Raw genomic sequence first — 24,207 nt, 5'->3', positions numbered from 1 at the left:
ACGCAGTGCAAAGAGGAAAGGGGCTGGCGCCCATCTGCGCTTTTCTTTTCCGTTCGTATAAAAACGTCTCGCAGCGCCTCTTGGGAAGCAGAGTGCCGTTGTAGCTCCAAGACTCGCATCTTCACCCTGTGCTCTTGTAAAGTACGCCCGGACACCAAGCCTGTGTGCGACCACATCATCCCAAGCTTTCCCCGGAGTACGCAAGCGATGTCCAACATGCAACTCTACGCCTGCATCATCGTTCTTATAGGTAGGCTGCCTGGGATGGGAGCTTTCCTTGTGCTGCTACGCCGGCAAAAGCCACGGCCTGGGTGTTAACAACGGTGTTACGCATCCGCGCCGCCGCTTTCCCTGGAATTTCTACTGAAAACGAAGTACGCTTCATGCCTCATGTGTCCCGCGGGTGTCATATGCGTACTCTACTATGGCGTAATATGTGGACATATGTATTTCTGGGAGCCTCCCCATTCAAAACGTTCCGTAAACGTGCAGGACCTGACCACCTTGCGCGCTCACGCAACGTTCACGCATGTCATTATGTAAAGAAATTATAGCCAAATACTATGTGATATTACCTGACCATATAGATTATTCTGGACCTCTTTTTTTAACTATAACTCTTCAAGCAAATGAACCAGTTAAAAACAATGTTGTGAGAGCAGAGCAGTGTAACATGCATGGCATCACAGCTTCATAGAGTTCGGTAACAGGGCGCTGAAACAAGAATACCTCGAAAAAGCTTAGCGTCTAGTTGGAGCATTTCAGTGAATCTGTTGAAAGGGTTCCCCTTACCTAGTTTGCTACTTGATGTTTCTGTTGATACGCTGGCTTGGTGTGACGAAGTATTCGCGCATTCTTCTAAGGACAGCTCAAGCCGCCACCATTTGTATTGTACTCTCCTGCAAACTCTTCCGAGGTTTTGGCCATTCTTGAGCACCGGGTCGAAGAGCACGTAACTGAGGCATTTCCTTCGTGCACTAAAATTTCCATGCTTGTTGTGTAATTTAACTTACGGTAATCAGTGAAATAAAACCTGTGCTCAAGCCATACAGACCTTAACACTGCAGTTCACTTCCACATACCTCGGTGGTAGTGGAACAGCGCGTTATCTGAACGAGTGCAACAGTATGCGTCCAGTTTTGTTACACGAATCGTCATCTTTTCATATCAGCTCATGAAGCAAAGGGTGCACCTACGAATTCAGAGAATGGTTATGTTCTGTGTCAGTGCGTGAATAGGTATGATGTGCCATACAGGCACATACGAACGTTCATAACACTGTGTTTTTCATGACAACCAAACGATATGAATCAAAGAGAAATATGTCTCTGAAACTGCGCTCTGAAGTAGACAAGGAGCAGGAGTAATGTGCCCCCTTGAGACTCCTGTGTGCACTTTCCAACAAGATGTCGCAGCTCTCTTCTTGCGGTCGAATATACCAAAACGTATCCAGAATGCAGCATTCACCACACGCCGCACGGAGTCCTACCTTTAGCTTCTAAATACTCTGTCGCTACCCGAAGTACATTTTATATGGCTCTTTTATTTGGCTTCAGACAGCATTCGAGAAAAACTGCATCGCGTTATTGGCGTTTTAACCGGGAAATTTTTGTTGTGGGCCGAGCAAAAAATTTTCCTTTCAGCAAAACGCTAACCGAGGACCTGACGCTCTAGTCTATTAAGCATCGCTAGAAAAGAGGTCATGTAACATTCATCTTGCGGTCAGCGGCAAAAAGAAGCCGAGATGTCATTTGTCAGGTTTCTACTTTTGCGCGTGATATCGTATATTCTGTTCCTCTTCTGAATCAGACATTACGTTCAGCCAAATGGCCAGACAGCCCAACCCGAAAAACAGTGATCACTATCTTTTGCGCAATTTTCATTGAAGAAAGGCCGGTTTTGAATCAAATGAAACGCTCTGTACATAGGCGTCTGTTTGCCGCAAATCAAGAAATTCGGCTTAACAATTACAAAACTCTCAAGGCATGCGTACAACAGAAGCTAAAGTGCCCACTGTGCGGGCGAGAAGGTCACGTAAAGGTAGCATAGTGTGCAGTTATCTGTTTATGTCGTTAAACTCTTATTGGTGGTCTCATGAAAAGATGTTGGTTTTTTTTTTTAACACGAATATTTTTACACTCAGCTATGCATTATGAATGTAAGCTATTAAGTACGCAGCGTAGATAAGCTTCATTATGGCGGTAAATCGGCATTGACTTGATTTTATCGACATTTGATTCCACTTTTCATTTGAGATGCGCAGCAGTTTTCTTGTTTGAAACATTTAGATGACATAACGAATCTAAGTTGTTAATAATAACACGGACTATTGTATGATCAACACCAAGAAATCCTTTTCGAGGAAATGTCATTAAAGCTAGACGCCATTATTTCACATTGTAAATTCTTCACGTTCAACAATTGATCTCTCTCGGACGCCAGACTCACCCAACAACACAAGTTGACCACTATCGCTAACACTTGCGAGCTGATCTCTAAAGGTGGCTAAGCTGTTAATTCAATTAAATTGAAGACATTTAGTACACTGTATTTACGATGAAGAAACTAGCGGTGAGATTTGTTGGCCGCTTTTGTAAAAGAAGAAATATACAGTCGGCAGAGATCTAGCCCAGCGTGCAGATAAATATGCACGTCATTAGCAAAAGGAAGACGATATCGCAAAAAAAAAGAGAATACAAATTAAATGTTAGACAGTAAACAAATTGGAGCTTCAGGGGAGTAACGACGTGCAAACCGGAGGATATCATAATTTTAAGGGTACCAGTATTAAACATGCGGCATTTACTTAAGAGATATATATGCTTCAACAGGCATGAAAAAGATCTAAAGTACTTATGAGTAGAGTAGACGTTACCTCAACTGAATCCGCCGTCTTTAAGATTCTTGTCAAGGGCAGCCTCTGTTTCTACGAAAATCATGCACAACAACGATTTCATCAATTTTGTTCAACCACATCACCGTTCCTTGTGCAGGTGCTTTTGGAGTTCTGGAGGCCGCACACAGAAGCAAGTATTACGACAACGGTAGTGGCCCGAAGCACGAGGTATGAACATGGAGCCAATGGCCCGTTTGTCCTTCAGCAAGAAATGGAATCGCTTTTATTGTCGTAGATACTGATAAAAAAGGCTACTAGGTTACCGAGCTCATCAACGAAATATTTTTTTTTACTTTAAACGGGAAGTCGTGGTTCCTTTATGGTATGAAATTGACATGAAAAGATTAACGAAGTCCGCCTAGCCTATGTTTAAATTCGTTGCTTTGAACCTGATTTTTGTGCATCAGTGAGATCAACAGCAATTAATGAGCCATAAAGATTTATGGCGACGAACAGAGCAAAGAATTTTGAACAGGTTTGGCTCATGATTTACATCATCAATCTTCAGAAGGTGCAAAACCGAGACCGGCATGCTCAGAATTGTGAATTTTTTGTACAGCAGCTGCAATCAAGTGTTCAAAGCTTAGATACTGAAATATATTTCACAGAACGGCCCTAACGTACGTAGTCGCAAAGGGGTGTGGGGAACATGTGATTATGTGTTAATCGAAAGCATCCATTGCTTTTTTTTTTTAATGTGCGTGCGTGGGCCTGCCTGTGCAGCCAACGGAGACGCTGCCCTCGGGGTCTTCCCTGGTATTTGTCAACGAAAGCACCACGTTTCGCTGTCGCACTGTCGGCTACTTTGCCGACACGGACACCAACTGCCGACTCTACCACGTCTGTCACCGAGTGCCAGGTTCCCAGTCCACATTCTTCTACAGATACTCCTTCCAGTGTCACAACAAGACAGTCTTCAACCAGGTAATTATCGCCGTACTGATAGAGTGAGACAGTTCTAAATGCATGATGCATAGGGACCTTCACTCTCCGTCGTTGCTTTAACAAGACTGCCATGGAAGAGGAGGCAGAGGTATATTTTTATAATTTCTGCGTATGCTTTCGTGGTGGTCTACACGGCAGACTACTCCAGGTGAGGATGAAAACGGTGAAACGAAACACATGCACGCATAATACTTTCAGGGGGCTCGAATCAGACCCATGTCCTTAACAAAAGTTAACAAGGCTGCGTCATGCCATAGATCAACTATGTGCATGCACCAGGCACAGTGTACAGTCCTGTTGGAGACTCGAAGCAGTTAGCAGCTAGCTGTGAAAGTCAGATTGGCTTGAAGGTTACAAAATAAATCTTGTCAAATGAGGGGGAGGCAAATAATTATTTTAACCTCTCAAACTTTATCTCTTACCTAATAAACTGCATCACTAAAGACAAAAATTTAGTAAAATCACACCACGAAAGACATGTCATTCAAGCTTGCTTCATGGAATATCGAAATCGTTGCATAATCATAAGGCTGCTTCGTTCAGCGCAGCATGACAGTTGGTACCTGTCCAGGTACAACGTGCACAGAAAGTCAGTGCTACTAGGAATACTGCAATTGCAAAATAGCTGCCTTTCAGACTACAGCCAACGCCCAACGTAGAAGAGGATTTTAATTCTAATTTACTTAGAGGTATTGTGAGCTCAAGTGTGTCGAGTATCAATGACTACTGCTGCTGTTCGCGTTTTTATTTGGCACTTCCTCAGTAGAGAGATGAGAAGCCTAGCACCTGCTGACAGATGGCCAAGAAAGGCCTTAGGGAAATTTTTTTTTTCACAACGTGGAGCACTGTGTGAAAGAAAAAACTGCCTTTCTCTAATCGCTAACGAGATGCAACAAGCCGGCCCCATAATTACGGTCCCGCCAACTAGCAACTCCACCAACTTGCAACTTAGCCCCTGGAATGATTGTTAGGGAGCAGCCCTAAAAACGGAGACGAAAGGGAGTGAAGCACAGGACGAGCCCCTACTCACAACTGAAGTTTATTCACTAAAAACATGTCCAATATACGCCAAGCGCGGGTAAGCAAGAAGAAAGAACGCACGTGTTGCTACGTCGGCTTTGGGTACCCGAATTTATGAAAAACTTCATTATCAGTGTGCCACCAACTTGCCCATCTGGTTATGCGTTGACCTTAAAATGAGCAACGCAGAGGCTGTTATTCCTCCTAGGCCTATTGTTTACGCATTCTGTCGCGTAAATTGCAGGCAACCCTAACTTGCACGAACCCGGACGAGTCGCTGCCGTGCGAAATGTCCAAGGACTTTTACTTCCTCCACGGCAACGAGCTGGACGACTCCGACTACAACTCGGACGGAGAGTTCCTGGAGGACCTGTTCGAGCCCGACTTCCATGTCCCGGTTTATGAGCCGCACCGTGAGGAACCGAGCACGCGGGAGCGCCAAGAAGATGACCTCGATGACTTCCTCCTGGATGCGTGGGCGCCCGTCGAGACACTGCCTCTTGAAGACCGGGAGCAATTTGGCCGCCGGCTTTCTAAGACGTCCCGAGAGGGACGTGACTCGTCCCGTGCCCAGTCCGTCGACCCTTGAACCCACCGAATCTCACGGGCCACCACGGCCCCATTTTATATCGGAGCCTGGCAAGAATCGCGCATGGCGAGCCTCCTGAAAACGGCGCGAAGCGCTGCGTCTACTGCCCGTTGGCGCCAAGCACAGAGACCCATGTCATGGCTTCACATCAGGGCTTTCGAAGCTTTCAGTCGTGATCCTTCTCGGAATCACGCCGCGTGACTTTACTGAATTTGTGACAGATTTCCTGCACATTACCTGTCTTGGCAAACGGCCACCCCGCTCTGTCCCCCCAGGGACTAGATCGAATCATTCTATTCATAAATATAGTTATTTATACTTCACATGCAGAAGCTGCTGGGTGTTGCTTCAAGGGATATGCTGTGGAAAACACCCGAAATGGAGACGGTGAACGCAAGAACATTCCTGCTTTTTTTCTTCGTTGTGGTGATGACTTGTTCTCTGTTCAAGCCAGGGGTTATGCTAAGCAGATGTATATATATACGCGGCAAATGCCCACTTTGTGATGTATTTAAGCCTTAATACACAGACCTTTGTACTGAAGGCGAACGCACAACTGATTAAAGGCAACGTGATTTGACGTATAATACAGTTGCCGAACAAATACATTTAGGAGTAGTAATCATGCGAATACATACTCAACGACACGGAACGGAAACTCAGTGCACTGATCTTCAAGGTGGAGGACTTCTCTCTGGTACTTATGTTTTTTTTGTGTGTGTGTGTAGCAAAAGATGGCAATCAGTTTCTGTTTCTTGACAGTTCTTGCCCTTTCGTTGATCTTTGTTTTACTTTGCAAAGTTCACGCAAGCAGGTTTTGCCTGTCAACGCATGGGCATCCATCTCGGCCTCGTAATGATGCCCACTCTTTGGTGACGGAAAGGAGGGATCATGGGACACTTTTGCGAGCTGTATCTTACTTCGTGCACTAGAATAAACAGAGTGTTGATCTGTTCTCCTAGTAGTATTGCAAAGACCACCGAATTACGGTAGGTTCTGCCCACCCTTGAAACCTTCGCGGCCATTGTTACCAACGGAAAAGGTATGTTGAAGAAATCCGCCGACAGCCTACCGGAGGCGACATGAACAACAATTTTACATCCGTTCCCTAACCATACCAATAACGTAGCCACATCATGGCCGTTAAGGTCGCAGTGTTGTCACGAATGTGCCACCAGGCACGGCTTATATCAAATGTGCTGTTACCCTGCAGCGACAATTTCATGGTGCACTTTTTTCTGACCTAAATACGTCCGTATGGGTGCTGTAGCACGTCGCAAACGTAAAATGACACAGTCACTGGCTGATCAATGGGAAAGCAAATTTGACGGAGAAGTGGACGCTCGCGATTAGGTGGCCATTGTGGTGATACGATCGAGATGACTCTGGCACATGTGGGCAATGCAGTGGGAGATCTCACGCGGTGCAAAAGGCGGGGGAGGAGAGAGGTTGGGGCACAGTGTCGGTGTCACTGCCTCTTGCAACCCACCGCCATGGACGCGAGACAAAGTTACAGGGGCAAAGAGAAGGCATGTATTTACAAACCTAGAGACTGTGAGGTCAGTTCAAACTTAGAACTAAAGACAACGGGTGGAAAGATGACTTACATCATTTTTCGGTCGCGCACTGAGGTGTTATTGCCTTCCGCATAGTTATTTATTTATAGCCAACAGGTAAATGTAATCTAAGGGGGCGGATAATTAGACAAGTAGTCGAGGCTGATGGAAGACACGCGTAATGGCAGGCCCGTGGCCATGGACTTTACGGTGGTTTATGATAATAATGATAAGGCTGCTAAGAGCCAAGTTCTGCTGGTGGAAAAAATTGTAGTGAAAATGTGGATGGGCATTTTCACACCCTGTTTATATGGCCTAAGTTAACACGACCCCGTGATGAGGGACTCAGTTTGTCGTAGGCTCTGCAAAAAAGTTTATTGCCAGAATAGTTGCTTTACTACCGAAAGGTGACTTTTATCCTTTCAGTTATCTTAGTTTAGCCTTTCTCTAATTTACAGGTACGCGGAAACGCACCTTAGGAACCACGAAGAAGTTCCGCTTATTCCAGGTTACATTAGGAAGGTTACAATAAGCAGGCTGGAGAACGAATAGGCGGAGGAGTAGAGATGTTGCTTAGGCATGGGCTCACTTGGCAAAGATTAAATGAACCATGTGAGGAGTATGCATGGGTTAAATGTAATATTTCAGGCAAAGAACAATTATTAGGAGTAGTGCACTTGTGTTGAGCAAGCAACAGCAAGGCGAGAAACGAAGCTTTGATCAAAAGTCTACCGGAAGATATCAAGCTAATGTGAGGGAAAGGAAAGGTTCTTATGCAGGGATATATGAAAGCTCACACATAAGAACTCAATGGATACCTAGACTGAACCAGAAAATGATGTTGGTCATGTGTGACCAGAATGGCCTTCTTATAGTAAACATGGAAGTGAAATTATTATAGTAAATATGGAAGTTATCACTTGGGAATCCGGCGCTTTCCCCCTCCAGCATTGACTACTGCCTAATATCGGGAGGTTTATAGGAAAGGCTGAATGTAATGAAAATAGATGCGGAAGGAATAAATAGTACTGACAGCGACCATAAGAGGTCAGTCGTAATGATTTGGCATATAGGAAAGGATGAAGCTGGTCCACGAAAACATAACATGCAGCACGGAATTCGGTATATGAATGACCGTCATTTGAATGCGATATCAGAAGCGGTAGAAAAGTACATTCTAAAGGGTTCAAATATGTCATGAACGTATCATGAAGTACTAAATGTAATTCAGAGAAGTATACATTTTGTACTTGAGAAAAACCGGTGGAGTAGCAAAAAGAGACCCAAATGTTGGTGGGACGTGGATATTAAGGATGCAATATGAATCCGCTAAGCGGCTTGCAGGGCAGTACCGGGAAGTAGACTAATAAAATAGACCCTTGCCTGAAATTCAAGACAAATGGAACGAGCACAAAAAACAAAAGAACCACGCCCAAAATATGGTGCATCGATAAATGCAACCGATAAATGGATGGCAGATAATCTTACTTCACTTCACTTCACTTTGTTTCCCTTAAAGACCCTTTTCCAGGGTGTTACATAAGGGGTGGGGTTTACAAAATGCAGGAATCAACAGTGCTTGAAAATGATGATGAACATGTTATGGCAGCAATATTATGGGGAAGGCCGTTCCAGTCAGCTGCTGCACGAGAAAAAAATGAGTTGGCAAAAACAGTGGTACGGGCACGTGGACGCCAAACTTGAAGAGAATGACCGATGCGATGGGACCTGCGTTGTGGAAGTGCGCAAATGTATGGTTCTTGTTTTAGTGGTGAATAAAAGAACTAGTGAAACAGGACAAGACTGGCTATGCGACGGCGAGTAGAAAGATTAGCTAGACCTGACTGCGATTTGAGGGATGATATGCTCACGTCGTACGAGTATGAGGAGTGAATGAATCTGATAGCCCTGTTGTGAACAGCTTCGATAGCGTGTGTTAAGCATTCTTGATGAGGGCTCCAGATGGGTGATGCGTATTCAAGTTTAGTTCTAACGAATGAGATGTACGCTTGTAGTCTTACGTGTTGTGGGACTACCCGTAGGTGACGTTTTAAGAAACCTAGTGTTTTATTAGCAGATGATATCAGGTTAGTCACGCGGAAACGCCAAGATAAATCATTACAAATGGTGACACCTGAGTATTTATATCACTGGACGAGGTCAACTGGAGAGTTACAGACTGTTTATTTGAAAACAAGAGGATTGCGACGGCGGTGAAAGGACATGCACTTACATTTGTTAGAGTTGAGCATCATCATCCACTGGGAGCACCAGTCTTGCACATGGCGCAGGTCTGCCTGAAGGGATTATTGGTCAGAATGGTTACTCACTGAGCGATAAATGACGCAATCATCGGCGAACAAGCGGATGTGACAAGAGTCATGCTGGGGTAAATCATTAATGTATATGAGGAATAACAAAGGACCGAGAACAGAACCCTGTGGGATGCCAGAGGTTACTGGAAGCGGATTATAAAGTTGGTTATTAATGACGACGGACTGAGAGCGATGCGTGAGGAAAGCTTTAATCCATGCAATTATATTCGGATGTAGGTTCAACTGGGAGAGTTTAAGAAGCAAGCGTTGATGAGGTACTTTGTCGAATGCCTTAGCAAAATCTAGGAAAATGGAGTCAGTTTGTAGGTTAGTATCAAGGTTGGCGTGAATATCATGTATAAAAATGGCTAGTTGAGTTTCGCAAGAGAACCCCTTGCGAAATCCATGCTGTGATGGACGGAAGAAATTATCTGAATCCAAAAATTGCATGATTTGGGAGTAAATTACATATTCCACGATTTTGCACGGTACACTTGTTAATGAAATGATGAAGTGATGGCGCCAGCGGTACTCAGCGTGGTGCTAACTCCTACAAAGCGGAGGTTTTTCGCGTAGACGTAGACCTTGGGAAAAAGCGGAGAAAAGGGCCGCATCGCGTACAGAAACAAGGCTAATTCCATTGCTTGGTGAAGAAGCAAGAAATACCTTGTATGCTGCTTTAAGTGACGTAATGAGATCTAAAGAAATCACACCAAGTTGGAGAGAGTAGAATAAGTCTGATATACAAAGGCAAAGGTGAAACAGATCGCAGTGAGTTCTATACCATCTAACGGTGACATCGGTATTATGTCGAATAGCAATGCAAGCCATCAAGGATCAAGTACATGGTTGGACTGAAGAGGCGGATGTTTTGAGAGTAGTGCAGAATGAATTCAGACAAGGATGTCGGTTAGGCAACAACTTGCTCTCAATGGATTGAAATTGCTGGAAGTGAAGGACGACCACTGGATATGGTGTTTTTGGATATGAAAGGGGCTTGCCACAATGTAAGCCACGGACTGTTATTGCAATTTTTTGGAAAAAGAGGATGTAGGCTGTGTAATTTAACAAAACTTCTGTTTGGGCTAGATGGTGCATAGCTTATTTTGAAACGAATTCAAGCGCACAACAACACGCACACAAGAGAGGAAAGAGAAAGGACAAGCGCTAACTTCATCTGATTTATTCGCAGGTAAGAGAGCAAATTATATACATAAATGGAGACATGCGCAGTAAAGAAACACATCGTCAGTTCACAATGCGTGCTCGAGATACCTGTACTCCGCGTGCAAAAGATTAACAGACGTGTCACTCACACAGTCATGCCCCCTCTTCCTGATGTGAAAGACTTCTAATAGTTCACGTGCCGTCTTATCACCGCCTCTGCCAAGTATTTTTATCTCTTTCAGCCGCGGCTCGCACGCTCTGCAGTTCGCACAATGTTCTGCCAAATGTGTCCCTCCGCCCCTTAACGCCCGCAAATGTTCCACCGCCCGGTCATTGACACACCGCCCGGTCTGGCCTATCTGGTCTGGGAAGGCTTACAAATTTACAAATTTTACCCTCTGCTTTCCAAGCCCCCCCCCCCCCCCCCCCCTCTATCGGTTTCGCAGCTGTGGGAGACAGATACTGCGGATTTCCTTTCTTCAAAAAAATACAAGACCCTTTAGAAATTCTGAAGTATGCTTGGCGAAAGCCTTGTGGTCAACCCACTGCCGCTTCCGCGAACCGCTTAGCGCGGAATCACTGGGACGCTTCGGATCTATGCGTCTCACTCACTCGACTGCAACGAGACGTCTGGAGAAGGAGCGGCGTTGTAGCTGCCACAGCCGACGCGCGCGCTCGTTCTACCGCTACTGTGCGACGCCACGGTTGCGATGCACAGCTGCGCCTCCCACCGGCGCGCCGGTTGCTAAGGGGGGAATGAGGGAAGGAGGTTGCGATTTTACTTTCTCCTTTCCAAGCTCCCGCTCCACTGCTTTCGCAGCTTAAAGGATGTTCACTGCTGGTTACAACGGACAACGGCGACGGAAACGGCGACGCCGCGAAACGCAGAAGCGGACGCCTAAGAGCTGCACTCTAAAAGAAACGCAGCTTTCGTGAGTCGCGCGCTCTGGTGATATGACAATATGAAGTTATTTGGAGAATCTAGAAAGGCGCAATGGCACTAGGCTTGACGTTTGCAAACACTGTGATGTCCTTGGGATCTGCCTAAAATTCTACACTAGTCCGCAGCGGTGGCTCAGTGGTTATGGTGCTCGGCTGCGGACCCGAAAGACGCGGGGTTGATCCCGGCCACGGCGATCGAATTTCGATGGAGGCGAAATTCTAGAGGCCCGTTTATTGTGTGATGTCAGTGCAAGTTAAGAACCCCTGGTGGTCGAAATTTCCGGAGTCCTTCACTACGGCGTCCCTCATAGCCTGAATCGTTTGGGACGTTAAACCCCAAAAAACCAATAAACCAAATCAACAAATTCTACTCTAGAATGAAAGCAGGGGACAGTGGGTAGCCTTACCGTGGTTGCACATGTAAACGCTGCTAATGAAGACGTTCAAGGTAATATGCGGTGGTTAACAATGGAAGCGCGTGAGGCAAAAAGTAAGGTGCAGTATGAAGAGCGCTAGAGGGATATGAATGAGGAGTGATGGCTGACAAAAATTTTCAGGAACATATACCTATGCAGCATCGATACTACATTTAGGCGAAGAACTAGATGGCTTGCTAATAAGCACATATGTCAAATGGAAGAAACCGATAGTAAGACAACTTTGAAACAGAATGTATGAACCTCAGAAAATACTCACTAGCAAAAGAAAATCCAGGATAAGCCTACGTTGGAGGATGGCTAAATCTAAAATTAAAGGAGAAAAATACTTTGTCAATTCCAAACGAGTGGTTTACTTTTCGACGCCAGGGCTGCGTGCTTGAGGACCACGTGTTACCGGGAAAAAAAAATTGACACCCGGGTGTTTTCTGTGGCTGCATGCAAGACAGGAAAGGATAGAGCATATTGTAATAAGGGAGTAATTACTCACTGACATCCACCCGAGCGCAGCCATACGGCTACAGTCAGTGAGTAATTACTCCCTTATTACAAATCTACTCTACATTGGGGGATTCCCCTAAACATTTGACCAATAGAGTATATTCTTATCCACTGTAAGGCCCTCCAATCCTCAGTGAAAGAAGCCGCCGCCGGAATCCGCGAAGCACTAGGGTTTCGGAATAGCCTTGACATGCTCAGTTAAAAAAAAAAAAAGTAGAAGCAAGTAAGAGACGACTAGAGGATTGGCGGAGAAGGTTAAGGGAGTAGTTTTGAAATGGGAAGAAAATGAGAAGTTAACCCGAAGACTCTGAGCAAGCTTGGAATTAATGGCTACGTGGCACTTGTCACCATCCCGATACAAAGGGGAAGCTAACAATTATCTGCCTGTCTGCCAGTCTAAATGACGATATAAAACAGTTCGGAAACGATGCCAAGATAACCTCATCGGGAGATATGAATAGCCACATCGAAAACCTGGATGGATACAAACATAGTAAAGAAAAGCTAACGCTAAAACTGAACGATCATTGCAAGCTGGCCAACGTGAATAGAAAACCTAAGCGTGAAGAGCAAGTCGCATGGGGAATTCTCGAACAGTCAATCGACAACTGACTACTGTTTAATGTCGCAGGGAATCGATTATCAACTCGCAACAATAAAAAGTCGACAAGGAGGTTAAGCTCAGTTTGGGAAGTGATCATAAAAGTATTTGTCCGCAGATGGGACATTTGCTCGAAAAAGAAATACAGCAAAAACAAAAGAAAAATTATTCTTAAACGTCGAACTAATAGTGCTGATAGCAGGCATTAAAGAGGAAATAGAGAAGCGCTCCATGGAAAAGTAGGATTATAGTGAGAAGGGCTCATCGGTACGAAAATGAAACAAGTAAAAATGGTACACCGTTGAAAAGGAAAAATTAAAAGCCACGAAGCTGGTTGAATAAGGAATTTAAAGAGGCAATCGAACAACGATGGTTGGCTTCGAGAAGCACATAGAGGAAAATAAGGCGAAGCTTTCTTGAGATGCAAGAGTAATAGAAAAAAAACTGTGAATCTTAGCGACAAAAGAAACTGAAAGTACCGATTCTGAACCAAGGCAAAAGAAAGCAGAGCACTGATCGCTGGATGTCTGAAGTTCGCGATGCGTTTAACCGTGGGCCAAGACAATTCTACAACATTGTAAGCTTTGTGAGTAAAAACAAGTAAAGAAAGCATGCACGGATTCAAGAGTCTGATGGAAACTGTTTAGAAGGGGACGACGCTCTGAAATACATTACATCAGGTATAGCTCAGTCATTAAAAAAAATGACGTTTGTAAGACCTCTCTGAATAGAGAAGCAGCACTGGACAGCACAATGGAAGGGAATTAAGAGCTGAACAATCTTAACTGGAAAAAACGCAGGCAAATATTTCTTAATGCACAACACGGGTATAGATAAAATTCCAATTTTGGTAATTAATAAAATTGGTCCAAGCACGAAGGAAACGTTTAAAGCATCGGAACAGTCATGTAAAAAAAGCGAATTCCGGTCAGCACTAATCTCCATAACTTAAACAATTATTTCGTTCGGTAGATATGCAAATACTGGGTCATTCCATTTCAAACGTATGCCGCCGTGCTGGCTCAGTAGTTATGGCGCTCAACTGCTGACCTGAAAGATGCGGGTTCGGTCCCAACCGCGGAGGTCAAATTTCGATGGAGGTGAAATTCTAGAGGCCTGTGTATTGTGTAATGTCTGTGCACGTTAAAGAACCCCAGGTGGTCGAAATTTCCGGAGCCCTTGACTACGGCATCCCTCTTAACCTGAGTCGCTTTGGGACGTTAACCACCCCTCCCCCCCCCCCTTAACCATAACCATAAACCCTAAACCAGATATACATGGGAAAGCCCGAACAGACTACAAGACCGAAAGAGTGAAGAGATGCCACGACAGTGAAGCATAGAGTATTATAGGCGTGCAGCAGGTAGAGGTACTGAGAGGTATTTGTAAAGGGCTTACTGATGGGAATGTAATTCTATGCCTACGGGCAGTCGGGGCTAGAAATGAATTCGAGAGTTGGCAGATGAGCACCCGGTGCCCACGCCCAAAACCAAAAATGAGGCAATGCAGGGGAACATGGACTGGGCATCATTTGAAACGCGGGAAGCTTGGGGTAAACTATTGTGTGAACACCCGAGGAAATTGTACTGTAAGAGATGGGCTGGTAAGGTAAGCTACATTGAGCGGTTCGCTAGTTATGCCGTTTGAGAACTGCATTTCATGTAGATCTGTTTAGGCTGTATAGTTTGAACGACTGTATTTGCGAGCAGATGTAGCGCACGCGCCAGCACGTCGCACTACACAAGAAGCCTGTGCAGTTCGGAGAAATACCGAAGTGATCGAGCGCCTAGACGCTGTGCAGAAACGTCCGGCATCATAATACATATTTATCGTGACGATTTGTAAATATTTCAGCTACGCTAATGTTGTATACCTTTTTATGCTTTTCTGTACAGTACTCAGCAGCTAGTTACGAATGGACGCTTTTTGGTTGCATTGAGAGACGCGGACATTATTTCGGAAAGGTTTTTTTACATGTGTGTCTGCGGGCTCCGCTCCAGCACTGTACCCCAGATGACTCCAGCACGCAAGTTTCGAGGTGTTTTAAAGGTACAGTGGGGTTTAAATGGTGTTCCGTACTTGCACATTTTGTTCTGGCTAGTACTCGATTTTCGTTAACGAAGGAACGACCTCATAGGTGCCCTGTGAAATCAGAAGACTTCTGTTTTTCCCCCAGCTGTTGCCTCCACCCGGTGCCAGCAGCAGCAATGGGTCTTTTTTACACTAGGCATCGGTGTTCGTCTCTAACAGCACTGCTTGCAACACATGAGCCGCACAACTGCCTTTCTTGCATCAAAAATATTGGAGTGCTGTTGTATCTGCGGTATGCAGGACGAAACGGCTCTTGTACACGATGTTGTTTTCTGTCCTGGCAAGTTTCTGTTATTTATGCGAAAGCATTAAAAGTCTCATCGAAGAAAACACCCGGCGGTGTTTGTCAGTAAGGGGCTCTAAATGGGTTCTCAATGAAGTGTGGTATTCCTGGGATATTAAAGAACGCCGCTTCCCGAATATCCTTCAGTAAGAGCTTTTTAATGCGTATTGTTATTTGTAGGCAAAATTTGAGTTTCAGCGTCTTCGCGCCATTCCCTCTCTTATCGTCACTTTTTGCACGCTCAGAGCTCGGCGCTCCTAAGCGAGCCCAACCCGCGACGTGCGCGGGAATTCCCCAGAGAGCAGAGCTTCCTGACCAGCCGAAGCGATGCCGCTGACTGGCCGTGGCCATGGCAGCTGCGTGACGCCTGAAAGGACTTCACAGGCATCTGTGAACAGAATTACGCAAGAGCGTGCGACGGAGAAGGGCGCGAGCATGAAAAAGTCGCCGGAAAAGACTCGCCAGCTTCAGCGCGTGATTGTGGGTTCTATGCTGCTTGTAGAAGTGTATTTTTGGCTCAGGTGTTCATGACGAGAGAACGTGGTGATAGTTTATGTACTCTCCTCAGAAGGTTTTTCAGAGCCGTCATAAAATCCGCTTATTGGTCGACGGGGTGCGGGTCGTCATCAGGCTACGTGAAATAGCCAAATTGACAGGTGCACTGACAGGCGGGGAGTTAGCAGGTCGTTATGGCTCGGCTTGCGACCTACGTTTGACCTGACGACGATCCCAAAGAAGGATGCCACGCTGAGGAAGTTCCTGGGGAATTTTCTCACGCTTCGCTGGGTGGGGATGACCTTCCCGGAGAAGGACGCCCGGCGACAGCGACTACCGACGGACGGAACCAAGGGCGCCCGCTAGGGGAAATAAAGGAACTGAGCCATCAAGGGATTATCCGTTTCCTTCAGGAGCCGGCCCCACCGAATACAGAGCTCGCTGCAGTTGAGGCCCGTGGCGTCTCAAGGACCACATGTGTTTTCGGTGGCATGGAGCCGCTTGCACCACTGTTGCTGCACTACAGGAATTAGCAGCGGACTTGCAAATACTCCTCTGCCGTTCGCACGGGTTGACTCTGCAACGAGTGATTCCGCCTGCTACAGTGTTGTGCAAATTTGGTGCCCATATTGGGGAAATATGCCTCGTATTGGATTGGCCTCCACCTGATGGGGGGGGGGGGGGAACCTTAGGGGATTTAAGGACGGTGCTGAGTGCAAAAGGATGCTCTGGGCCCTGTCGAAAAGGCTCATCCAGTCGCTCGACGTTATGAACTTGTAAATTTTGACTCTCTTTCATCGGTATGCAAATAAGTTTCGCAAAAGTGCCATTAAACTCGCTTGTTTTCGTTTTCCCAATCTTCGAAGCTTCAGTCTTTCCTCAGCCCGAAGGCTCAACACGCTACCAAGCGTAGCCTGGGTTCGAGATAGCCTGTGCGCCACGACAAGGTGCACTGGCTGCATGACATGGCCGAGTGCGGTGTAGAGGTCGGTGTCAGTTGGCAGGTGCGCTTCGTTGTCCGCAGACGTGTCTAGACAGCTCCAAGTATCAAGTTGGAATGGAGACAGAATTAATGTCGTATTGTCTAGAGTATGGGGAAAGTCCCCGCAAGCGGACAGAGCGCCCACGGAAGTATATCGCTGAAAATGGAGCATCGGCGGCGGCACAGGCTCAGCGTATGCAGCGATTAGTAATGACTGAGGACGAGAACCAGGCCGAGCGGACTTCTGACTTTAGTGCTATCGCATTCTCAACACGCAGTGCAATTAGGCGTCCTTTAATTTTTTTCTCTGAACAAATTTCGGAGATTCCATTCCCTTATGCCTATTGTTAAGGCAATAGCATTAGGAAGCTCGTCTCTCAGAAAATCCGGCGTTGTGGGCGTCGTGGACCGTAGGCAAAAAATCCCCGAAAATCCCCGGAGAAGCACCCTAGGAGGTAGGTGGGACAACTACGTAACATGACCTCGTGGCGTCATCACAACCAGCCCACCGGATCGTGTGCGAACTGCCCACCGTGGCAGGTGGCAGTTAAATTAATGATTGGTTGCTAGAGGTTGCTGGGAAGGGCAATCTGGATGGCACAAGCCCCACCGATGGCAGCACCTGCCATCGCAGGGCAGTGGCGCATTTCTTAACCGCTGCACCACTGCGCCAGGAGCGGTGTGAGGGCTCTCAAGGGCCTATGCATGTTAAGTAGTGAATGCCCAACTCTGCATATACTGGCATTAACCCATTATCTATCGCGTCATGTCCTTAAGGCGGAGGTCATGTGTCCCCTCCATTTTTTTTATTGCAGTGGAAGTGGAGTCGGCTGAGCGCCCACGTGAACCAGTTGCGTCGGCGACTGCCGCCATGAAAGAATAGGACTACTTCCTGAGCGGGGCTCCAGAAAGGAGAAATTAGGGTGAAGAATTCCTGGGAAGAAAGCAAAATCTTAAGGTATCTTCAAAGGTAAACGCTGATAACAATGCGTAGGTGCTCAGCACTAGGTGCAGACCACCCAACCGTCCCGCAGTTACTCACATGAATCCTCCATCGCTTGTGCCGGTAGGCTTCGGCTGCTTCCCATGGATGGTCCGTTTGTAATAAAATTGTAGTAATAATAACTTATACTTTTTCATCAATAAGGTGGAGGAAGCCGCGGGTAAAAGTCGTAAAACAGCTTGAGAACAGCCCATGGTCCCGTCCAGAAGGCGTTTCAACTGCAGCCGTGAATGCGGAGAAGGTTGATGATGATGATGGATTTTTATGGCGCAAGGGCAACTGTGGCCCAAAGGGCGACATGGCACAGTTTTTTTCATTTTCACTCAAAGTAGGGTCAAGGACTCGTTTCCCAAGCATTTCACCCTAAAGAAGCCGAGCACCAGGCAGGGAAAAGCTTGTACCCATTGTGTCACTGATGGCTACCCGGCGGCACTGGGGATCGAACTTCATCCCTCCCGCATGCGAGGAGGATGCTCTAACGACTAGGCCACCGTGGCGGTACATATGGAGAAGGTTCGGCTGCGTCTCATTGATGGCCTGTTTTTAATAAGATTGAAATAATAACTTTTATTTTTTTCATCAAAAATGTGGAGGGTACCATTGGTAAAATTCGTGAAAGTTTGAGAAGAGCCCACGGTCCCGTCTAGAAGGCATTTGAACTGCAGCCGTGGATATGGAGAACTTTTTGCTAAAGGGAACCACAAATTAATTCTAGGGCAGCACAGGCGGGTGAGAAAAAGCTGACAGGAAAGTTACCACACGTGAGATTCAACGACAGCTGTTAAGGTATTTGTACTTTACGGTATGTAGCGGCAGAGAATATCAGAGCGACTTCACATATGTATAGTCCTTGGGCGCTCTTTTGTATTTCCACATATAGTCGTTTTCCGTCTAGGTCTGCTGTCCAATACGCCGATCTAGTAGCGCAGCGCTGCCGATGATCCTCTCCTCGGGCGGCGCATTTCGTAGCAGCTGTCACAGAGTGACCATGCTACATTCCTTCGCTCTCACCCTACCCTTCCTCCTCCTTCCACAGTAACCACGTTCCGGATGGTTACCGTAGTACGCCTTCACACACTCTCGCTATAACCTCCTCCTCTCGCCGTACCCTCCTTCCATGTCAACCCTCCTTCTCTTTTTGATGTAACTACCCCCGGTTAGTTCCCATGGCAACCATGTACCAATTGCGCCTTCTCACACTCTCGCCATAACTACCTCCACCTCCTTCCACGGTAATGATCCTGCGGTGTCGGATTTCTACACTCTCGCCGCACCCTCTTCCTTCCTCGGAAACCACCTTCCGGACGGCTATCGTTGTAACCATCCTCTGGTTACGCCTTCGTACGCTCTCCCCATAAAGCATCCTTCCATGGTAACGCTCCTAGTAGTTCCAGGGTATCCACCCTCGAGTGGTTTCCGTGGCAACTGCCGGCCGGTTGAGCCTTCTTACGCTATCGTCGTACCCTCCTCCTTCCAGGGTAACAATCCTCCGGGTGGGGATTCCTCCGCACTCCCGATACCCTCCTCCTTCCACGGTCACCACCCTCTGGATGGTTCCTGTGGTAACCACCCACCGGTTACGGGTTTCTCCGCTCACGTGATGCATTCCTCCATTAATGGTAACCACCCTCCGAGTGGTTCCCACGGCAACGCACCCATCGGTTACGCCGACGACGACAGTGACTGACAACGACATCCAGTACGACTTGAGAACCAAGAGCGGGTGCTTAACAGCTGTCGCTGTAAAATAAGCCGACGAAAATTGGAGGAGTCGCTTAAGCTCCGTTTTAAGGGTACGACGCGATAGCGTTGATGGGTTAATGCCGATATAAACGGAATTGGTCATTCTCTACTGTACATTCATAGATCCCTGGGAGTCCTCTTACCACAGGTGGCACAACTGGTGCAGCGGTTGGCAGGTGCCGCCATTGTTGGCGCCAGTGAGTCCCTCTCTTGCGGAGCCACCTCTCGCGACTAGTAAATAATTCAACGGCCACCTTCCACGGTGGGCGGTTGCTCACAATTCGATGGGTTGAGCGAGGCCGAGAAGAATCTTGTGCCCCGCGCTGGCCATAGGTTGGCCACCCTGGGTGGTTAGGATGGCCCCCTTTGTCATCCTACCTCGACCTATTTTTCGCTCAGAACACCGACGACGACGACGCCGGATTTTAAGCAGAGCAGGATCCTTAAGGCTGGCGCGTTACAATGGCGTAAATTGGAGACATGCACACTTAGCGCAGCTCGCGCAATGTAGGGCGACTTCGGTCAATTCCACGTTCATTTAGGTTTAGCATAAATGATATGTAACGTAAATAATAATTTGCACGGGGAGTGAACACCTTCCAGTATTCAGCGCGGCGTATTGAGCAGGCACGCAGGCAGGCAGTCGAGGGAAGGGGATAAGAAGTGGAGGGGACACTTTGGCTCCAGGGTATGACGCGATGGCGTTAATGAGTTACTGTCCATATGTGGATGATCATCCTCATCTTTGCATTCATAAATCGCCTAGTATCCTCATACCACTCCTGGCGCAGTGGTGCAGTGGTTAAGCGATGCGCCACTGCCCTGCGATTGCATGTGCTGCCACCGGTGGGGCTTGTGCTGCCTCGTGTCGGCGTCGTCGTCGACGTTGTGAGCGAAAAATCAGCGGAGTAGTGACCTAGATGGGCTACCTAGGTCACGTGACCATGTGTCGTCATCACAACCTGCCCACCGGATTGTGAACAAACCGACCGCCGTGGCGGGTGGCGGTTAAATTAATTATTGGTCGCTAGATGTTACTCGCGAAGAGCAACCTCTCGTGGCCAATCATTGATCCGTAAGCCGGCCGCAGAAATGTTGATCACCAAGGCCAGAGTCACCAAGGCCAGAGGTAAAATACCGCTTCTTTTTCTCTTTTTGAGCAGTGGGAGTGGTATATGCAAATAATTTTGTAGCTGATGCACAGTCCTCACCTGAGGTTATTTTAGCGTTAACCCGCGCTTGCTTAACAAACAACAAGCGTGCACCATCTTCCGAGCGAACATCATTGTTATTCTAAAGGAATAATATAGTTACGGGCGCGCCACTGCTTATATGTGCATGATACTTTCATTTCGTGTAAAGGTCGCTTTTCGAGTGCCCCTTTCCTACGACCTTTCTGAAACTCTGCCTGCAAAAGTCAATGCAAAGATGACGTGGTTCAGTAAAGTACCCCGATTTAGTATTTGCCATGCTTTTAGCGCCGGCTGGGGGTGCGAAAGCGAAAACGAAAGCAATTCACCACAGGATCTAAGTAAAGGCTGCTACTTGCTCCACCCTTCCTCTCCTACAACACTGTGGGTTTTCACCGTATCCTTTATACTGTGCTGGAGGTACGCCGTTAAGGCCGGTGTGTAGTACAGTACATGTACATCAGCGGCCCGCACGACAACTGGCGCCGGAAGCGTACGACACATCCTTCGTCGTAAAGGTGACGTACGGCGTATTTACCTGACCCGGCACTTTTCCCTCCACTTTCGCTTTTCCCGCTGCCCGTATCTCGCAGTGCGGTAGGCCTCGCAATTTGCATGAGCGGTCGGTGTGGGCGCCCCGGCCCGGCCCTAAGCACGACGGGACGCGCGCCAAAGTCAACGGCTGGTGAGGAGGGGGCAGCGCCACAGAGACGGGCAGAAGCAGCGCGTCGCTTTCGTTTGCAGTGTGCCAGTTGTATAATCTAGCCAATTTATGACAGGACCCCCCTGAGCCCTCCCCGCCAGCAATTTGAACGGAACCGAGCGGCCTTGCCTGGTTCCGTTAAGACAAAGAACCGCTGCGGAGGAAATCGTTAAAGAAGCGACCCAATCGGCGGCGCCGCATGCGTGCCCGGGGATCAAGGAAAGGCCGCGTGATGCTCGCGTTCTGCTACGGCGCGGAGGCACGATCGATGAGCGGGCCGGCTCGGCCCGGCGACCCCCGGGCCGCCCTTTGGCTGCGCTGAGGCAACGCTGCTGGTCACGCCGTTGTTTTTGCGCGCCCGGCCACCGCTCGGGCGCCGAGCGCACGCGGCGCGAAAGAATGCCAGTCGTGATCCGAGCGTTTCCGCAATTTTAGCGCGGCCGCGGCCACGCCGCCTAGAAACACGTGCAACGCCGTGTTTCGAACACGTTTTGCACAACCAACTGCTCACGGGGCCTTTTGTCTTTGGCGTGGTGTGAGATGCAGGCTTCTGTAAAATTCGTAAATGGTGAAAAAAAAAAAAAGAAATCAGTGAAATCGACGAGCGCGCAGTTCCTATAACACGTGCAGTTCGTACAACACGCGCAGCGCAGAACGCGTCGAATTCACGGGGTGCTCAAGGCAGGAAATCTCGCCGCCTAATGTAAAACTTTTATTACCTGTTGCTCAACCTTGATGTTTTATTTGTGGCATTTTTTTCCCTCTTTTCCATTGTCTTAAAGGAAGAGAGGCGCTGAGAGAGACACTTTAACCTAAGCATTTAACTACGGCACGCTGTCATACCCACAATTTGTCAAAAGAACCTGAAGATAGCGGAAGCGTTCCTTAGGATACCTATCTGAGGGGGTACATGAAACAAACAAGAGTCATTGAAACCAAGGAGCAGAGGGAACGTTTTCTTTTAATTTCTGGTGTTCATCAATGGGAGATTAATGGGGCAACTGTTTGAAGATAATCGATTACAAAGCAGAAGCGAACAACCACATGCCGCCGATTGGATCCGAATCCACGACCTCCGAGGGTAATTCTTTACCGATAATTGTTTAAAGATACCCAGCCCCTCTTTTGCTTTCCCTTGTCTGCTCAGTAGTAAGGAGTGTTTTTCTCTATTTGCTTTTACATCATATTCAGTGCAAGTGCAAGTCACAGAAGCAAACAGAAAGTAAACAGAAGTGCAAGTAGTGCAACTGCAAAAAAGTGCAAGTAATCAGAAAAAGAAATATTTTTTGTATTTTCAGCTTCGCTTATTCTTCTTGCATAAGAAAAATTAACCATAACCATAGTATCATCAGTTATAGACTCAAGTCTTGCTGTTTCTGCTATCTTTCTCCTCCGCTCCGTTCCATTCTCATAGGCGCACGTGCGTGCGTTCGTGCGCGAGCTCAGTGCCGAGGGTCAGTGACCAACGACGTCTGCGGCATTGCAAACTTAATTGGCTCTGGTCACGTAAATAGCGGGAGCCAGTCTTACTTCGACGCAGCGTTAGAAACCCGATGCACCGGACATCCATTATAAGCCTCTGATGATCTACTCAGGGAATTCTTTCTTTTCCATGGACTTTATGGGCAAAATTTGGTGAAAAGGCAGTTTTTACACAGTTTAAGAGAATTTCAAAAGCGAAAATTGTCTCTCTTTTTCCAAATTAACGAAGTTTTCAAGCAGCAACAGGGAAATAAGGCCTGAAATAGGAAATTTTTGGCCTAACTGAGGAAATTTTGGGTTATGATATGAAACGTGACTGTTATAAGTAGCACCACAAGTAGCTACATTGCTTCAATAGATGCCTGCACTCTGTCTCACGTCCTAGTAACAACGCTTCTCATTGTGTGGCAGTAAACATCAAAAAATGAAATTACGTTTGTATTTTGCACTTCAAGAAATTTTGCGTGTGTCGTTACAAGGAGCCCGTATGCTGCCATTTTGGAACTGCACAGTATTCATCGGCTGGCGCTGGACCGAGGCGCGCACGAGTTTTCCTATGCCGGCCCTTGGACCAATAAAGTTTCATTTTCGATATTTCGAAATCCACGTTGCACCTAAGGCAGACATTACCAAGTATATTCTTGACGAACTGTTCATGAAATTTTGCAACTGCAGAGTCAATGGTATACGCGCAGTAAGGTTTTATCGCTGAGGCTGTCGAGCATCTACGAAGCAACGCTTACATATTCGACCCGCGTCTCGACTTACTTGAATGTAGAAGCAGCAACGGCAGCTCGCTGTCCCGTCGCCTTCGAGCAATCACCGCAGCACGTTGCTCGAGTCACTGTTCACTGGAAACCGCATGATCGTAGCCCGCGGTAATGCAAGCAGATTTAAGTGCCCTTTAGTTGCCGGACGTTCTCCTGGCAGTCGTTCGAGTGGAAATGCAGCGGCGTTCGCTGCACCAGAGGACGTATAGGCGCCATCTTGTGAAGGGCGCACCGACATGATGGCATGCTGAGCAAGCGCACGAACTACATGGACAATGCCAGAGAAGTTCCCGCACACGTAAAACGTGCCCGAGTCAGAACATTCAGCGAGAGCACCCGAACCTCGCGCTTCGCGCGAGCGTTCATTATGCCATTTCCCAAGGATCGCTCCTTGAGTGTTCCTGTCAGCAGCTTCCTGGCAAAACCACGGCCGATTAAGGCAGAAGTGCAGCAGGGCTCAATCATCAGCCCGCTTTTTTTCTGCCTGGTCCGGTAA

General features: G+C 47.3%; 1 protein-coding gene across 1 annotated transcript; it reads left to right on the top strand.

Annotated features, from left to right (window-relative positions):
- The first annotated feature begins 216 nt into the window (after window positions 1-216).
- Window positions 217-5,450, top strand: LOC149351252 (uncharacterized). Its single transcript, XM_089575601.1, has 4 exons — window positions 217-250; window positions 2,994-3,064; window positions 3,620-3,820; window positions 5,106-5,450. Exons 1-4 carry the CDS (start codon window positions 217-219, stop codon window positions 5,448-5,450), a joined length of 651 nt encoding a protein of 216 aa, XP_089431727.1.
- Window positions 5,451-24,207: the final 18,757 nt, after the last annotated feature.

Source organism: Amblyomma mixtum, chromosome 3, assembly GCF_055824585.1.
Source record: "Amblyomma mixtum isolate Tamu chromosome 3, ASM5582458v1, whole genome shotgun sequence".
Taxonomy (NCBI): domain Eukaryota; kingdom Metazoa; phylum Arthropoda; class Arachnida; order Ixodida; family Ixodidae; genus Amblyomma; species Amblyomma mixtum.
Note: the sequence above shows the minus strand (reverse complement) of the source record. Positions and strands in the feature narration are given on the sequence as shown.